The following is a 17,315-nucleotide window of genomic DNA, read 5'->3' on the forward strand; positions in this document are numbered from 1 at the left end:
AGCGGGTTTAGTACACGCGATAGATTCTTAAGGTTGATAAGGAAGTGGAGAGCAGGTACCCAATAACAGCGTTCTAAGTCTTTTGTTGTGCAACGCTGAATTACACTACTCATTACCCATGATGCTTTGTGTTTCATTTTGTAACCTGCACCTTGCGGGTTAACATCCCCTCGCCAGACCAGACCCAAACATAGTGCCTGTATAAATTTGGATTGAGACGCTGCACCGGCCAGCAGTCCCTCACACAGCAGCTCGTGCCCGGAACAAACCATTTCCCTGCCGGTACACAGGGGTGGTCGCGGTATTAAGAAGTACTGGAAACGTAGAGGTAGGCAATATCACGGTGAATTCTCGGACATTTTTTAAATTATATGTGAAATAACAAGCGAGCGTAACGACACAGGTTCGCTGAAATAATTACAGCCATTATTCGTTGAGCATCCCGAGTGTTAATCCCGCCTCTAGCGCTCAGGTCCCCGCCGTTAGCTTAACCTCAGCATGGAACTGTTACACGGAAAGCATTCGCTTCAAGGATAACCGAAGCTACACATGTGTTGTTACATTGTCAGTGTTTCTGCTTTTATTTTCGGTGTTATAAGCGGGCCAGTCATGGTGAAAGGTTAAAAAAAAGAGAAGAGATAAAAGAAAAAATGCCGGGTGTGTTTGTTATATCAGTATTTGGTGGTCACATGGCCTGACAGTGTTTATGAAAGGAAGAGTGGGATCTAGGTTACGCAAAGTAAACGAGGAAGTGTCTCCGACACTTTACAAAACCTTAGCTATTGTAACCCTCACTGCTTTTGCTGGGATTTAACACTTAATTCATATTTAAGAAATGTTCTAAAGTTTAGAGACTCTACTTCAATTAATACTACATCAAAGAATAATAAAGAATATCATCATAAACTCTCTGGTGAGTCACAATAGTCTGAATATCAGAGATTTTTAACATAACAAGGAGCAGAGTGTCTCACTGCTGCTGTAATAACTATATTAATTTACTAAAGGACAAATTAATAAGAGTTTTACAAGTCATTGGATGGAGTTAAGGTAAAAGGTAGACATAGTTATTGAATGTTGGATGTCCTTCACCATGTGCACATTTACAAAACACCTAAATGTAGGAAGTAGTTCCCAGTTATGTTGAAATTGACACATTTAGTAAGGGGGAGTCCTGCAGTCCACAGATAAAGTACACACACCCACATTAGTTTGTCCTTGACACGAGCATCTTAGATAAGTGAGGCAGCCAAACCAACTGCCAGCAGATACACTTGGCTTCCTGTCGTTCAGGCTTGGCTGCGAAGATGTGAGATCTTTCTTGTCCCCTTATTTTACTTTCTTGTACTTTTTTTCGCTCCAAATAGTCCGAACGAGTTGCGAGCTGTTATTTTCTTTCATCCTGATGTTCTCCGTTATCTTTTCCACCTTATTCAGGGGTGTGTTCGTATCACTGCCAGAACCTGCAATGCCTGATCAACTGCCTCCAAACCCTGCTGGGACGCTGCTAAACAAGTTCCCCCAGGGGAGCCTGCCAATGGGAAAAGAAGCTACCAAAGACGGCCTACAAGCCAGAGGCCAGTGGGCCTCCAAGGCCGAGTTCCTCCTGGCCGTAGCCGGGCAGATCATCGGTCTGGGAAACGTCTGGAGGTTCCCTTACCTCTGCTACAAAAATGGAGGAGGTAAAGAGAGGAAGTCTTTGTCTCTTTTTTCTCCTTTCCCTGTCCTATTTTTCCAGTCTCATTCTCAGAATCATTGTGACTTGAAATTAAGATTAAGCTGGTCTGAATGTGATCAGAGAAAGTCCTTAAAAGCACCTTTTATGTTTGGCACAGGTGTGTTTTTTGTACCTTACCTGTTGTTCCTGGTGTTGTGCGGCATCCCCCTTTTCCTCCTGGAGACCTCACTGGGACAGTACACCAGCCTGGGAGGGGTCAGTGCCTGGAGGAATATGTGCCCATTATTTGGAGGTACTCTTATTTCCTTTTGTTTTATGTAGCCAACAGTAATATCAGCCAATATTTTTCTTTTTTCTCATTATTTAATCAAATATGTATTATTGTTACTATCAGATGCATATTAAATTCAGTCTTCCAAAGACAAATGTCTGTATAACTGCATGCACAAGTTTGTGCTTGCACCTCTTTTAAATAGATGTGTGTGCGTCTTTTCAGTCCAGTATGTTTTTAGTGCACTGGTAGTGTGGTTCGGGTAATTGCAACCATGACAGAGCCTCCACCGTGTTTTACAGTTGGCTGTAGACACTCACTGTTGTAACTCTCTGTCTATACATGTTGACGTTCTTGTGTAATTTTTCTGGGAAACAGGAAGCCTTTTCTTCCTGTTTCCCTCCATTAAGAATGGCTTCATGACAGCCACCCTTCCACTGAGACCATTTCTGATGACGCTTCAGTGAACAGTAGATGGATCAATTGAAGAGCCAAATGCATCTCTCAGGTCCTGTTTCAGGTCTCTGCTGGATTTTTTCGTATTTCTTAAGGACATGACTTCAGATACTGTTCATCTATTATACATTTTAGAACTGCCTCTTCTTCTTTTGTACTTCACTTGTCCAGTTACCCAAGGACACACTGTATACCATGCCAAGATATCTTGATGAATCACCTTGTTGGTATAAAAATACTATGTTACGCCTGTCAGACTGTGTTATCTTTTGTAGATCAAAGTAAAGGAAGTCGTAACAAATTATGTGTTTTTGTGACAGGCTGCTAAAGATACAGTTTAAAATTGTATCTTGCTAAGTTTAAGTCTGTTAGATGTAAACACAAGACTGGTTCATCCTCTGAGTTTTGCGCCTTTTTAATGCTTGAATGATAGCTCAATGTTAATTGGCTTAACAAACAGGTAAATCAGTGAAAAAGCAGCCAATGTCCAAGGAAAAACTTTGAAAGATCTTCAGAAAGTTTGGAGAACTATTGCTAAAGACCACTTTAAAAAAATTACCAGAAAGTCTGACTCCTTGGAACCAACTTATAAGGAAGTTGACGGGTAGCTCAAGATTTTTGCCCAGTGCTGTTTTCTGTTTTTCCCCCTTGCCTTTTTTTTCTTATTCTTCATCCATATTGGCACAAGCATTCAAAGCTTCCACGTTAATACAAAACCTGTACAAACAGTGTGTCTGCAATCAGAAAATGCCAGCTGTGTGCATGTGCAGTGGAGAGTGGAGCTCAGCTTGTGCTTTAAAACAGCTCAAGAGTGCAAAAGGCACCACGTTCCCTGCCGACCAAGAACAGCATGCAGAGTGTCTTGTTTTCTTTGTATCTTGCTGTCCAAGAGAGGAGTTTCAGTTAAGTATTAACCAAACACACAATCACAACCCAACAGTTTCAAGTTCATCTTTCACCTTTAACACAGCAGTTGAAAAAACCATGGAACAGATGGTGTGAGGGATAGAGCAAGTCTATGTTATATGAAGGGACCCTGTGATGAGACTGCTCTCATCTCCAGGGTGTCACATGGACACATCACGTTTTTTAAGGTGTAGTGTTAATCTTGTAAAGAACCATAACTAAACTCCTTTTCTTTTTCTCCATAACCTACCCAAGCAGATTTTAGTGCTGCGACCTTACCAAACAGTAAGAGAAACTGCACAAAAAAAAAAAAAAATACTTAACTGGACACAAGGCTTTTGTCATTCACAGCTTTGTGTGTGCAGCATTGCCAGTTGACACCTTGTGGCTATTTTTGTGACAGCAGAGGCTTCTTACAAAACAAAACAGTCATATATTTCTTTCTCAGATTTAGACAAGCCCCGGAGCTGTTTCTGTGTTTGCTCAACACTTTAGCAGGGTGTGCAACTTTGGCATGCATGGGAAAAAAAACAAAAAATAGTTAACCTGCCACACAGATTCCAACCAGTAGTTAGCAAAGCAATGCAGCCCTGAGGTAACGGCCATGTTTCTAGAGAAAGTGTGAAAGAAGTTGCTGAAAGGGACAAAGAGCATGTAGAAGAGACAAGACCCAGATGTTCCAGTTACGCTTGTCCATCTCAGCTAATGCTAGTAGCATGCTGGCTGCTGGACCGCCTCTGAAATTGGTGTATATGTGTGTTTGTGTCAGTGGAGCTATGTTTTTTTTTTTTATTTAATGAAAAATTATTCTTGTCCCAGCATTTGCCACTCTGGCCCATATGGCCTGCAGATGCGTGCATGCACAAACACACACACAAACACGCACACACACACACACACAAATCTGCGCACACGCTGTTTTTGTTGACAGCTAGCTGCACGAAGGCCATGTGTTTAGCACTGGAATAAACTCCTGCACTTCCCCGGGCACATGTCCTCGTACTTATTGCAAACTTGGACAAAGAAAAGCTTCTGTTGGAATTCCTCGCTGGTTTGTGCAGTTAGCGTGCCCATCGTCAGATGCGGGCCTGAATTTCATTAGCGGATACCACAGACAGCTATTTGTCTAGCCAAACAGCCTACACTTTGTAACCCACTCAGGGCCTCATAAGACTATCATTCATATCTAATGAAGATGTACTCAGTGTGGGCTGCAAGTTGAGTGTCTGAGTAACGGGATGCTTTCATCTCAAACTCAAGTGATTTGGAACTGATAACAGAGGGTGTGTTCATGGAGGCTTTGAAGCTCATTTATGCTACTCTTCATGCTCACATAACTCACCACACGTGTCCGCTTGTCTTCTCTGCAACTTGTTGTGTCTCCTTAGGTCTCGGCTACGCTAGCCAGGTGATGATCCTGCACGGCTGTGTTTACTACATAGTCATCCTGGCCTGGGCTCTCTTATACCTGTCCTACAGCTTCCAGGCGGAGCTGCCGTGGTCGCACTGTAACAACACGTGGAACACGAGTCAGTAAAAACAGGAAATCAGAAGCTGTCGTCCTTGCAATTTGACGCTACCATGCAAAAGACTTTAAGAGGCAAACTGGGGTCTGTTGTGTGTGTCCTCCTGCAGAAGCGTGTTTCTCATATGACTCCTACAACCAGACGGCCAACGCGAGCAGCCTGCCGGAGAACGCCACTTCCCCTGTCATGGAGTTTTGGGAGTGAGTGTAACATCTTTAGAGTATTGATAATGAGGCTTGGAACAGTTTTGGTGCTAACACCTGCTGCATGTGTGTTCTAAGGCGGGAGGTGCTCCGCCTGTCCAGCACTTTGGACGGGCTCGGCCCGATCAGCTGGAAGCTGGCTCTGTGTCTGGCCGCCGTCTGGCTTATCTGCTACTTCTGCGTCTGGAAGGGAGTCAAGTCTACCGGGAAGGTGAGCAGTCGACACATCAGCTTCATCAAGTTCCCTCTCTGTCTCAGCTACATGTCTAAGCTGCCACCATAGACAGTGTAAAAGATGCATGCATCCATCTTTGGTGTAAGATATGACGAGTGCACGCTCATTGGCTAACAACTTGTGACCAACAAGTTTTGGGAGTCTGGACGAAATGAGGGACTGAGCCCATAAGCTCAGCAGTAAAGTGTTCAGCAGTCATGTCAGAAAAGCGTTAGTCTTCTGTAGCACCAGAAAACTTTTAGGTAACCATACTGAATGGCAAGTTTTTAGACATAGCATTAGCATCACAGTTCCAGCCTTGAGGCTACGTCCATGTTTTGTGCCATCTGTGGTTTCCAGGTGTTCACCCACATCAAGTGATAGAAACAAGAATGTTTGAGTTCTTGCGAATGTTCCACTTCTGACACTTTTTCTAGTTTTAGTGTTTGAATTTTAAAGTCAGCATTTTGTGCCCACAAAAATGGATATCATGAGAAACTGCTTTGACCTCTGTGTGAAAACTGTTTTTACATTCCCCCATGTCCTCTGAGAGTTCAGAGCACAGGGTCAGATAAATATAGGTGTCACTGGAGGTGGTCGCCTCTCGGTAACTTTTTATATGGTGTGCAGCAGAGCCAGCGCTTGCTCACTTGTCAAAAACAGGGCTTCTCTACTAAAATATGACGAAACTAGGCCTGTCCTGAATACTATTTTATGTACTTTATGTACTATTTAAGAGTGACTATTGGTGGATGTTGTCCAGCATGGGTAGGGAAAAGGTTAGGGGATTTTATAACTCCGCCTGGCTGATTTTGGACATATTTCCAAATCAAAGGGTCGCTTAGAAAGAAAGGTAGAAGCAGGAGAATGTGTGTGACTTTCTCCCTCTTACACCGTGCATAGCCAACATGCATTTTTGAGAAGAAAAAAAGTTTCCAAAGGACCTATGAAAAAGTAATTAGAAACCAAATGCCTACCTCATAAACAAAACATGCTTACATATAATTTAATGGCACCCATTTATTAATAAAATTTTAAAAATATCTACGGCAGGAGCATTTTTATGGTGACATAAAGTCTTTTAAAAAGAACCTCGAGGAGCGGTAAAGTCCAAAACATAATTCTCCTTTCATGTAGCAGATGAGAAATAAAGGGCCACGACACTGCAGCCACTTTGTCGGACTTATTTGCTGTGCCTCCGCCGCCGTCAGTCAACAGATTTTAAGACTCCAACTTTCCTTCTTGTAGTATTTTCTTTCTTTTTTTTTTAAAGAACATCACAGTCACATCCTCCCTGTTTGTCTCTGCGACCACATCCCTGCATGCTCTTGTGTACATTCTAGGTGGTGTACCTGACGGCCACCTTTCCATATGTAATGCTGTTTGTGCTGCTGGTGCGTGGTGCCACCCTGCCCGGAGCCACCCAGGGAATCATCTACTACCTCAAACCCAACGTTACCCGCCTGGCAGACCCACAGGTACAAAAACACAAACGCGCACTCGCTTTATGTGTCCGTAAACGGTGGCAGCTTTTGAAAAGCATCACGTCGGAGGACATTTTTCTAGTCGTTCTTACAGGTCGTACGGCAGCTCCTATAGGTAGGAGAGCCGCGCTGTCAGGTGAGTAAATGTCAGATCTGCCATACAGCAGGAAGGACTCTTGGATTATTGTTGTGAAGTTGAAACAGTGGTTTATAATGTGACATCTGATTTGTTGCTCTGTGCCACATTTTCATCACTTTACACAAAACAATGTAAAGAATTCATTAGATCTTACTGTCGCTGTGGTTTTACGCTCTATAAATTCAGAAGCGACTTTTAAACTCTTCTTCACTGGTGTGAAAAAGTGTTTGTTATTATCGTGTGGGTACGGTTTGACAGCATCAGTATCTATTTGTTTCTATTAATTAGCCAAGTTTGTGTCAGGTTACCTGTAAACTGTGTAATATAGAACATCTTGTATGGTGTACCTTTAACCCAAAAACAGCAGCCAAGGCTGATAAAGTATATCAGTAGTTAGATATGAGCTTGTGGGCTAACATGTCCTTTCACTTTCTCCTCTCGCTCTCTGTTTCTCTTTGTTTCTGTAGGTATGGATGGATGCAGGTACCCAAATATTTTTCTCTTATGGAATCTGCTTGGGAAGTCTCACAGCTCTGGGCAGTTACAACAAATACAACAATGACTGCTATAAGTGAGACACTATGTCAGACACACACACACATATATGCATACAACCACATAAAAGCAGAGTCAGCCACACAGCTTCTCCTTCTTCCACTTGACTTGAGACAAACTGTAGTTGCTGAAATGTCAGATGTACGCTCCCACTGGTCAGATGGCTTCCAGCAGGAATGGCTGGAATGGACAGAGAAAACACACTGATACAGCCACACCTTAAAGAAAAGCCCTCGCTGCCATGTTTCCCACACTGTAGGACTACCCCCCACACACACACTCAGGAGGAGCCGAGCTCTTGACTCTTGGCTTGTATTTACAGTAACAGGACAGATCAAGTCCTCAGTGGGGTTGTGTTCTGTCTTTCAGTTTTCACAGGGTGTTTTTTGTGTTCAGCGCAGTACTGTGCTAAACTCTTGAGACACCCACTGTATATACTGCTTACCAGGAGCCAGACTGTTGTGAAGTTTTTTGAGTAATAGTTCTCCAGACTTCTGAAGGTCTTTCACGGTTCTTTCTTTGGACATTGGCTGCTTTTTCACTTACTTTCAGTCCAGTCCTAGTACCCGACCATTTTCACTATTAGACCTATTAGCCAAAAACTTCCATCTTCACATTCAGGGAAGAGCTTCAAGAAGCCTGGAGAGCTACTCCTGAAGACTACTTAAAGAAATAACAAGAAAGCTGACTGAGAGAGTTCAGGCTGTTTGAAAGAATTAAGGTAGTCGTATCAAATATCGACTTTCAAGCTTGTCAGAATTGTAGAAACTCCCTTTTTGCCTTATATCCGATTTTACCACTCAAATATAAGGAAATGAGGGGTGGCTCAAGACTTTTGGACAGCACTGTATTGAAATCAAATTAGTTAACTCAGATTAATTTTGTGTGTATTTATGTATTTTTCCAGGGACTCTTTTATGCTGTGCCTCCTGAACAGCGCCACCAGTTTCCTGGCAGGATTCGCCATCTTCTCGGTGCTGGGATTCATGGCTGAGGAACAAGGCGTGGACATAGGCACCGTAGCCCAATCAGGTGAGAGAACGTTTTGGTTCAGGACACAGAACTGTCAGCATGAGTCAGCAGACTTTGACTTTGTGGTGTTTTGCGCCACAGGCTAATTTAACTCTTAATTTAACTGTTAAAGCATGAGGAGGAAATGTGAAACAATCAGAAGTGATAGTGATCCCAAACCAGATTTTATCAAGATGCCCTTGTGGTGAAAATAATAATAAAGAATAAAATTAGTCACACACACCAATCCGGTCTTTACGTCCGACGTCATTAGCCTGTTCCGGGTCCAAACTCTGCTTCAGGTCCCAAAGTCATAAGAACACTGCGGCGTCACTGAGAGTTACAAACTGTCTAAATTCTTTAATCTTCAATAAAATGATTAGTGTGGCTCCTCTATCAGGTGTAACAATTAAGTTTAACATCCAGGCATCCGTGAAAACATTTATGAAGTTTAAAGGAGTTAGCAGGGAGTTAGCTCGCTAGTTTCCATCTAAAGATGATATACCATGTTCTGACTGAGGGATTTCTGAAAAATTAAAACGTACAGCTCTGCTCTCACTTCCAACATAAATGGAGACAGAAAACTAAACAGCAGTGACATTTGTAGGGTTACTGAAGTTGGACTAGCTGGTATATAATGATGTGCTTCGTGGTGGCTAGCTACACAGACAACCCACCCATTAATAATCACTTGGCAACAGTGGGAAGGAAAACTCCCTCTTTGAAGGAAGAAACCTCCGGCAAAACCGAGCTCAGCTCTGAGTGATAATGTGATAAAAATAGTAAATGTTTTCCATTATTTTATGTCAGAAGAAACTTGTATTAATTGCTTGTAATATCTTTGGTCTCATGGTCGTCTCAGGACCCGGGCTTGCCTTCATCGCCTACCCGAGAGCTGTAGCCATGATGCCTGTACCCCAGCTCTGGGCTGTCTGCTTTTTCCTCATGATCATCATGCTGGGATTGGACACACAGGTAGATGCAGACTAACACCCTAGACAAACTTTGAATTTCTCTGCACTGGCGTTGCGTTCGGTGTCATGGAAACACACTGACACACGTGTCTCGTGCAGTTTGTGAGCCTGGAGGCCCTGATGACATCAGTGACTGACCTGTACCCTCACCTGATCAGACGGGGTCACCGCAGAGAGCTGCTGTTGCTGTTTGTCTGCATCGTCTGCTTCCTGGTTGGACTGGTCATGGTCACACCGGTAAGTCACACAGGTGGATGATGTGTTGTGTTGGAGAAGTAGCCTGTATTTAATGATTTGTACTAAACTGTTTTTTTCGTCTCTTCTGTGTGGTCCAGGGTGGTCTGTATGTGTTCCAGATCTATGACCATTTCTCCTGCAGTGGAGCCAGTCTGCTGCTTCTCTCCATCTTCCAGTCTCTGGCCATCGGCTGGGTCTACGGTACAAATCCCAACTCTAGCCTGCTCCTTGCCCTTTCATCACCTGTTTTCTGTCCTCATGATTCTTCCCTCCACTCTATATTTGCCATTCCTTTTTCTCTTCTTCCCCCTTTTCCTTTTCCTTCCTTTTCCGATCATCTCCCTTTTTCCTCATCTCTTCTATTTTGTGTGCCCTTTTACTTTTTTTTTCCTTCTCCTTCCCTTTCCTCTCCTCCTTTTCCATCTTTATCTAATCTCCTTGTCAATGTAATCTTTCATTTCCTTTCAATTTTCCTTGTCTTCCCCTTTTTTCTCCTCGTCACACTGCTCTCTTTCTGATCCTTCGCAAACTGACACTTCCGGTGTAACATTTCATTTCCCTAACCCCTCTTCCCCTTTTTCTTTTAAATACTTTTTTCAATGTTCTCATATTTCTTGCCATCCTCTTTTCTTGGTTCTTTCCTTTATCTTGTTTCCACTCTTGTTTTGAATTCTCTTTTCTTTCCATTTTTTAACTTATTTTCCATTTTCTTTGATTTTCTTTCTCTCCACTCCTTTTTCCTGCTTTGGTCTCCTCTCTTCTTGTTTGATTTTTATTTGCTCTTTTCTTTTCTTTAATGTAGCGCTAAATTTATGGAAAAATAGTGTCCGAGTCATTTCTGCTAGTCTGAGTTTAATTAAATTCAGTTGGAGCTCAGGCAGTAGGATAATGAGATTATACATAATCTTAAGCTGGTTGCTGTTATATAGAAAATAAAAATAACTTTTATCACTAATGAATATAAGTCTTCAAATCTGATGAACACACACACGCAGTCTCGCTGTCCACTTCCTCCCCTCCTCCGGCATTCCACTTAGAGGCAGTAGACAGTATATTAACATGGCTGCAGCTACCCACTGTTGTAGGGAGACTGGCTCCTAGCCAGGCCCCTGTCTGTCTCCTCCGGGCCCTAAATCAGCCTCCGGGTCCTGTCGCCTCTCAGTCTCAGTCTGCTGGCCCCAGGGAGCCCCCACTCCAGCCAGACATGGAGGTCTGAAACATTCACAAAAACACTGTTTGTTTAAAAGTGCAATGGAGGGAGTGTTTTATATGCATACATCAGGACAATGCAGTAAACGCTCAGTGAGGTTAGACAATCAACTTTAAGTTGACTTTAAGTTAAGTCAACTTTAAAAATATATGTTGCCTTTTCATGAGATAAAAAATAGGCTGAATACTCCAGCAGAGAATGTGTGTTTGTATGCGTGGGTGCTTATGAGGACCAAAAAGCCTGTTTTTATGGCTCTCTTTGAGTTGAGGAGAAGGGTTTTAAGTGGACTGGGTGACACAGCGTTCACAACTCAGCTGCACCTTTTCCCCCTTTTTACAGCTGTGGGAATTTACAGTTTTTTAAGGACTCTGATGACCACTAACACTCCTGTACTGCTGGTTATGTGGCCCTGGAGGGAACGGTTCGTGAGAGACAGCTGGGGGGGGGGTTCTTAAACTAGCAGTGAGAATGTCTGACGGTCTTGGACTCGTTTGAGAACGGAGCAGGGAAATAACTGGAAATTTACCACCAGCAAGTGGGTGTCATGTGTCCTCTTTTTACCTTCTGAGGTGGAGTAACTGAAAGAAAAGCTGCAGACAACTTCCTCATCTGACTCTCCCGAGATTCTCCAGCTTTCATGTGTCAAAATTGCTTTAAGGTTACTGAGTAAGTCATTACAGTGTGGTGGTTTGTCCTGTTTCTACCCCTCCTTGAGCCTGGTTCTACTGGAGATTTCTTCCTGTTAAAAGGGAGTTTTTCCTTCCCACTGTCGCCAAGTGCTTCCTTATAGGGGGTCGTCTGATTGTTGGAGTTCCTTTTTAATATTGTAGATGTTTCTTTTCTTACAATATAAAGCGCCTTGAGGTTGTTGTGCTATGGTGGTTTATTAATAAAACTGAATTAAAATGCAAAGTATGTGACAGTTTGTGCTCCTCCTACTACCACTCCAGACAGAAAAGAAAAGAGCTGGAGGTACTGATAGCATTTTGCTCACTTTCGTAAGCCTGCAGAGAAAAGCACTAGTGTGGATTTCAGGAGGGTTGGTAGTCAGTTTGGTGTGTCCTCAGCTTCGCGAGTATATCACAAGATTACAACAAAATTCCACACAACTGCTCAAAAGGATAAAATAACATGATGGCATTTCATATCTGAAAGGTCAAAGGTCATTCACCGTGATGTCAGTGTATGAGCATGGACAGGCTGTAAACAGCAGCTTGGCTGTTTGTCCTGTGCAGCGGTGATTTCAGTTATAATTTGTTTTTCTCTCCTTTTTTTTTTTGCTTGTATTTTCCGCTCTGGCGGTGAATACCAGGAAGAAAAAATGTTCTCTAAGCACAGCTGGCCACCGTTGCCAAACCATGATGTGAACTGAACCACAACCAAACCTCACTGTGTTCTTGTTTTGGCCACAGGAGCAGAGCGCTTCAGCGCCAACATCAGGGATATGACCGGCTACAGCCCTCTTCCTTTTTTCAACCTGTGCTGGAAATACTTGACCCCGATCGTGTGCACTGTGAGTAACCTCCACCCGCTGACCTGCATTCCACTTTGTTATGAGCTGTTTGCTGTGAAATAGGATGTCCATTAGCACAGGTGTGGGATTTCATACAGATTCCACCTTCTGCCTCTCAGGAAAATATCAGGGTCCATCTGTGTGCCACTTGTGTCTCTCTCTATCAGTGAGGTTGGGTTTTTATTCCACCACCTCCATAGCAGAAAATGAATCATGAGCTCCGTTGGCAGGACTCAAGAAGCATCGGATGCGAGCAGTTTCCAAAAGAGTTGAAACGCTGTTTGACATGTAAATGGAAACTGAATGCAAATAATTTCAGGCTACATTCAACTGAAACAGAAGAAAGACAGCATGTCAAAAGTTATTTGGAAAAATGTATTCTGCTTTTCAGTTTGATGCCAGCAACACATTCAAGAAAGCTGCAGTTTGGGGCACACTTCCCGCTCCAGATACTCGTTTTTAGACAATACTCTGGAAGTCTTTGGGAATTGACAAGACCAAATTGCTGCTACGAACTGTTCACAGCCTCCTTACCCATGTTTTGTTTGCTAATGCTCCAGATGTTTTCGATAGGTGACTGGTCTTGACTTTGGATTGCTCACTTACAGCTGTGCCAAGGTGTTGTTATACGAGCAGAATGTGGTTTGACATTTTTGCTTGGGATTATTGTCCTGTTATCTGACCCAGTTCTGCCAGGATTTACCTGTTAAACAGAGGCCCTGAAATTTGAGTTTAGAATATTTTGTTATATAAGTTCATGATCAACTCGATCAGGAGTCCAGTCTTGTCAAGCCCAAATCATCACCCCTCCACCACCGTGCTTGACAGTTGTTATGTGCTGATATGCTGTATTTCTCCTGCTGTGCATCATAGTCAAATGTCTCCACTTTGGTCTCCTCTGTCCAAAGGACATTGTTCCAGAAGTCTTGTGGTTTGCACTCGGCTGCTACCTTCCCTGTTAATTCCTATGGATGCAGTAAGGGTGTGCTTAGTTTTTCGCGTGACCACATAGAGTCCTGTGAAAACTCCTTTCACATGATTGTTTATGCACTAGCAGCATTAACGGTCCCATCAGTGATACAATGGTTTAAATCACCCATTCTGTGCTCAGTAATGCACTCGATAACATCTTACATGCTGAGGTTTGAATCGTGCTCTGAAAACAATGAATGTTTGTCCTCTTTAGGATGCAGAGTCGGTGCTTTCCAAAAAGAAGTTCCAGTCTTATTTAGTCAGACCATCCTTAAATCAGCTCTGGCCCAAAGACGGCAGCATCGCCTCTCTTGTTTATAGAATTGTTTTGTTGTTGTTTGGTTGTGAGGGTTTCTAGATACTTTCTGAGGTTTAACTTGCAATTTTCAAGTATTTCTAAGCCCATGAAGTGATTTCCACTACAGAATTGTGTCTTTTTTTAAATGCAGCACTGCCTTAAACCATAAAGATCATCGGTTTTCAGCCTTGAGTCATTTAATGATAATCTGTTTGTTCTTTGAAATTTTATGTTGAGAAACTTCTTTGTTTCTACACTTGTTAGGTTAAATATGGGGCTTCAGCGTTTTGGAGATCACTGCGTTCTGGTTTGATCTGTATTTTACGACCTTTCCCAGGGTAGTTGGGGTTTCTTTGTTTTTGGCCACGTAGTTGTAATTTAGTATAAAAATATAATCAGCAACTATTTAAATTCAAACAGGTTTTTCACAGATGAAAATCTGAGAGAGGTACTGCATGTTTTTATTGTGCAGCAGAGGTGTTTTACTGCCTTTGGACAGAGCCAGACTCTTTCCCGGTCTCATATTTATTGAGAGCATTAGGAGCCATCTCATCGACCGCATAACAGCGAATGAGTAAATAGCCACCTGTTCGTCTACATCCAGCTGCTATTAAAGGGCTCTCAGGGAGGGTTTTTATCGCTGCTGCTGTTTAACTGGGAAACACTGATTTACCATTTTTGGCCTAAAATGTTGTTAAAGACCAGTCTAAGCCTAGACCTTTAGTATTTTCCCCGTCCTCCTTTCTCCCCTCTTCAGGCCACATTTATATTTTCCCTGGTGCGCTGGTCACCACTGAGCCTGGGGAAAGGACTGGTGGCTCCAGTATGGGCCACCACGCTGGGCTGGATCCTTACCCTCTCATCTGTTTCTCTGCTTCCCATCTGGGCCATCTACGCCCTGGTCACTACCCCGGGAACCCTGACACAGGTGATACAATGTGTTTTTTCTGCCGTTGGATGTGAAACTGTCTTGTGCCTTTAATGACGCTGATCCACAGCCAACTAACTGCAACCTTTCTATCCCGCAGCGCTTCCAAATCCTGTGCAGCCCCGTTGAAACCCCGTCACTGACCTTCCACCACCTCTCCAACCAGTCAGCGATCCCCTCCAGCCCCAGTCTGCCTCTCACTGAGAAGTCAAAGGCACCGTTAAAAGAAATCATCTAGGACAAGATGACCCGACAGACACTTAACAACAATGTAACAGTGGCTGCTGCTCGGCCAGTCGGGTGTGTCAGGCCGGAGGGTCAACTTTAGAGCTAATGCTGCTGGATACCAACAGAGGGGCTGGATCCTCCTCAGTCTGTACTTGTTGACTAAATATGTTGTAATCAGCTCAAAAGGTGATCCTTCAATTATGGGCTCTCTGAAGGAATTCAGAGGACATCCACATCATCTACAACAGCCTTCATCTACAGGAGCATTCAGATGATAAAGCTGATATATTTTCCACATATTTAACTTTAGAAGGTTATTTTGAATTAGATCAGTGAAAACGTCAGTTAAAGTAAACAAAACTAAACAAGACCTACCTGAATGCCCCATCTAGCTGCTATTGAAATAGTTTCTTCAGGTTGGAGCTTTCTACAGAGGGTCCAGCCCTGAACTGGGACACAGTTTGTTTAATATTTTGCACGAGACCCACACCCTGCCTGCCAGAGCTGGTTATTGTAAAACAGCACACCCTTCTGGCTTTGAATCATGTTATCTCTTTACCTGCTTTTTTTTCTGTTGTCTCAGTTTATTCATGTAATTGAGGACCATATAATTACAGCTTCTGCTGCCTGTCTGCGCGCAGGACTAATGTTCCCTTTATTTGCTAGCAGTCATACATACATAGAGCTATACTCTCTATGAGAGCCTGAGAGATTACCGCTTGCGTTAGCATGACTGCTTTGCTTTGGAGTCCACTAAAAGAGTGCATCGATTTGTTGGGGTGAAGGTATAAACTGAAATGACTCCATGAGTCAGGCGTGTTATGCAGTAATTTATAGGGATGGGTTGTTTTTTTTTTTCTCATGCTTCACCCTCTCTGATGGCAATATCATGGCATCTGAATGGTTCATAACATGTCTTACCCTCAGACCAAGTAGAGAAGACATTCAGTCAAGTCCTTTTTATTGTTGCCAACGCACAAGTGCTTGAGATCAAGTGCAGCGATCGGTTTTTATCCATCACACGTCTTTGTTGTTAAAAAGTTAATTACTGTTGTTTTTGTTTTGGGGGTTTTTTTGTTACATCCTGTTGCAACTGTGCAGTTTTTATAAAGATTTGAGGCATTATTTAGACAGCTGTGCACTGTAGGGAAACATGCATACAGCCAGCATGCAGTACTGCAGTACTGCTGCTGCGACCGTTTTGTCAGAAAAATATATCTGACTTTATTTTTTAATTTCGTGCATCTCTTTTGAGTTGAAATGTTTTTAGTTGTTCGACCTCTTCATTGTGATTTTCTCTGCGGCTCTAACGTGTGAACGCAGTAGGGATGTGTAGACTTCTTTGAAGACAGAGTGTAAATGGTAGTAGAGATACGTTTACGACTAACACCGGGAGTGCGATGAAGGAATGTGTCCTAGTTGAACAACTTCAGTTCATTATGTTTGGACTTGAAATGTAAATCAATAATATGTTTTAATTATTTACACTCTGCTTTCCCTCCTGTTTTTTTTTTTTTTTCTATCACCGTTCAGCCTAGTGGAGGCGACGTCTTCAGTAACTTAATGTACTTTAGGACACAACCTGTTCTTCACTGGAAACGCTTCTTCTTGAGCAATTGTGATGTGTTCAAATGCAGTATGTTCAAAGATATAAAGAGACTCTTATAGAAACTTGAAACTGCTGTCATTCAAACCTGGATGTCTTTTTGATTGACTTCAGATTGATCCAAGTGTGTCATCATCTCTGTTTACAAGTGTATGCATGTGCCTCTTTATTTTGAAATCCTCCATCTGTACTGTTATTTTCTTTTCTAAATGACTATATATTAATATATATATATATATATATACATTGTGGATACGAGCGTTTGTGTCGACTGTTTATTTCAATTCGTGTGACAAGCCGTGTGTGTGCGTGCAGGTGTGTCGCCGGGAGGCCCCGGGAGGCGTCGCGGTCTCCCTCAGTGGGGCGATAACAGATGCTGAGGCCACACCTGGCTTCTACAAGGAGGGTGGACGAGCGGAGGCGAAGAAGTGAGGAGAGAGGTGGAGGAAAAAGGAACAAGCGCCGTGATTGCTGTTCTCCTCATCCTGATGCGAATTGCTGGTTTAACATCCGTGAAAGGATAGAAGTCAAGGAGAGATGGAGTGTGTGTGTGAGGAGGAGGAGGAGAGGGTGTCATGGAGACTAAAGAGGGAGGGAGAGCAGCAGTGGGTGGGGAGGAATTCAGACAGCGGCACTTAGAGTCCGGCGGTTATGTAAAAGGCTCGGCTTGTCAATTAACTGTATTGGATTCCCTCCCCTTGCAGCCACCAGAGGAAGCGGGTTGGTCCTCCACACACACGTGGCTCAGCACGAAGGGTTCACAAACACACACATCTCGTTTTGGTGACGTGCAAAACTGAATGCAGCCTCCTTTTTGCACATGGAATCCGGGTTACTATGTAACTGTGTGTGTGTGTGTGTGTGTGTGTGTGTGTGTGTGTGTGTACGGGTTCGTACTATCCTGGT

At 43.1% G+C, this 17,315-nt stretch overlaps 1 protein-coding gene across 3 annotated transcripts; it reads left to right on the plus strand.

Annotated features, from left to right (window-relative positions):
- Window positions 1-225: 225 nt before the first annotated feature.
- Window positions 226-16,611, plus strand: LOC134620133 (sodium- and chloride-dependent GABA transporter 2-like). 3 transcript variants are annotated; one of them, XM_063466104.1, is made up of 15 exons: window positions 226-328; window positions 1,438-1,682; window positions 1,836-1,970; window positions 4,700-4,840; window positions 4,947-5,037; window positions 5,119-5,251; window positions 6,598-6,732; window positions 7,345-7,448; window positions 8,340-8,464; window positions 9,306-9,418; window positions 9,517-9,654; window positions 9,753-9,855; window positions 12,277-12,377; window positions 14,372-14,575; window positions 14,676-16,611. In XM_063466104.1, exons 2-15 carry the CDS (start codon window positions 1,469-1,471, stop codon window positions 14,811-14,813), a joined length of 1,875 nt encoding a protein of 624 aa, XP_063322174.1. In that variant the 5' UTR covers window positions 226-328; window positions 1,438-1,468; the 3' UTR covers window positions 14,814-16,611. The 3 variants fall into 3 exon arrangements, with proteins under 3 accessions (XP_063322174.1, XP_063322172.1, XP_063322173.1); XM_063466102.1 differs by lacking the exon at window positions 226-328 and adding an exon at window positions 1,258-1,309; XM_063466103.1 differs by lacking the exon at window positions 226-328 and adding an exon at window positions 1,258-1,309 and having other exon boundaries at window positions 14,405-14,575.
- Window positions 16,612-17,315: the final 704 nt, after the last annotated feature.

This window comes from Pelmatolapia mariae, linkage group LG23, assembly GCF_036321145.2.
Source record: "Pelmatolapia mariae isolate MD_Pm_ZW linkage group LG23, Pm_UMD_F_2, whole genome shotgun sequence".
Lineage (NCBI taxonomy): Eukaryota > Metazoa > Chordata > Actinopteri > Cichliformes > Cichlidae > Pelmatolapia > Pelmatolapia mariae.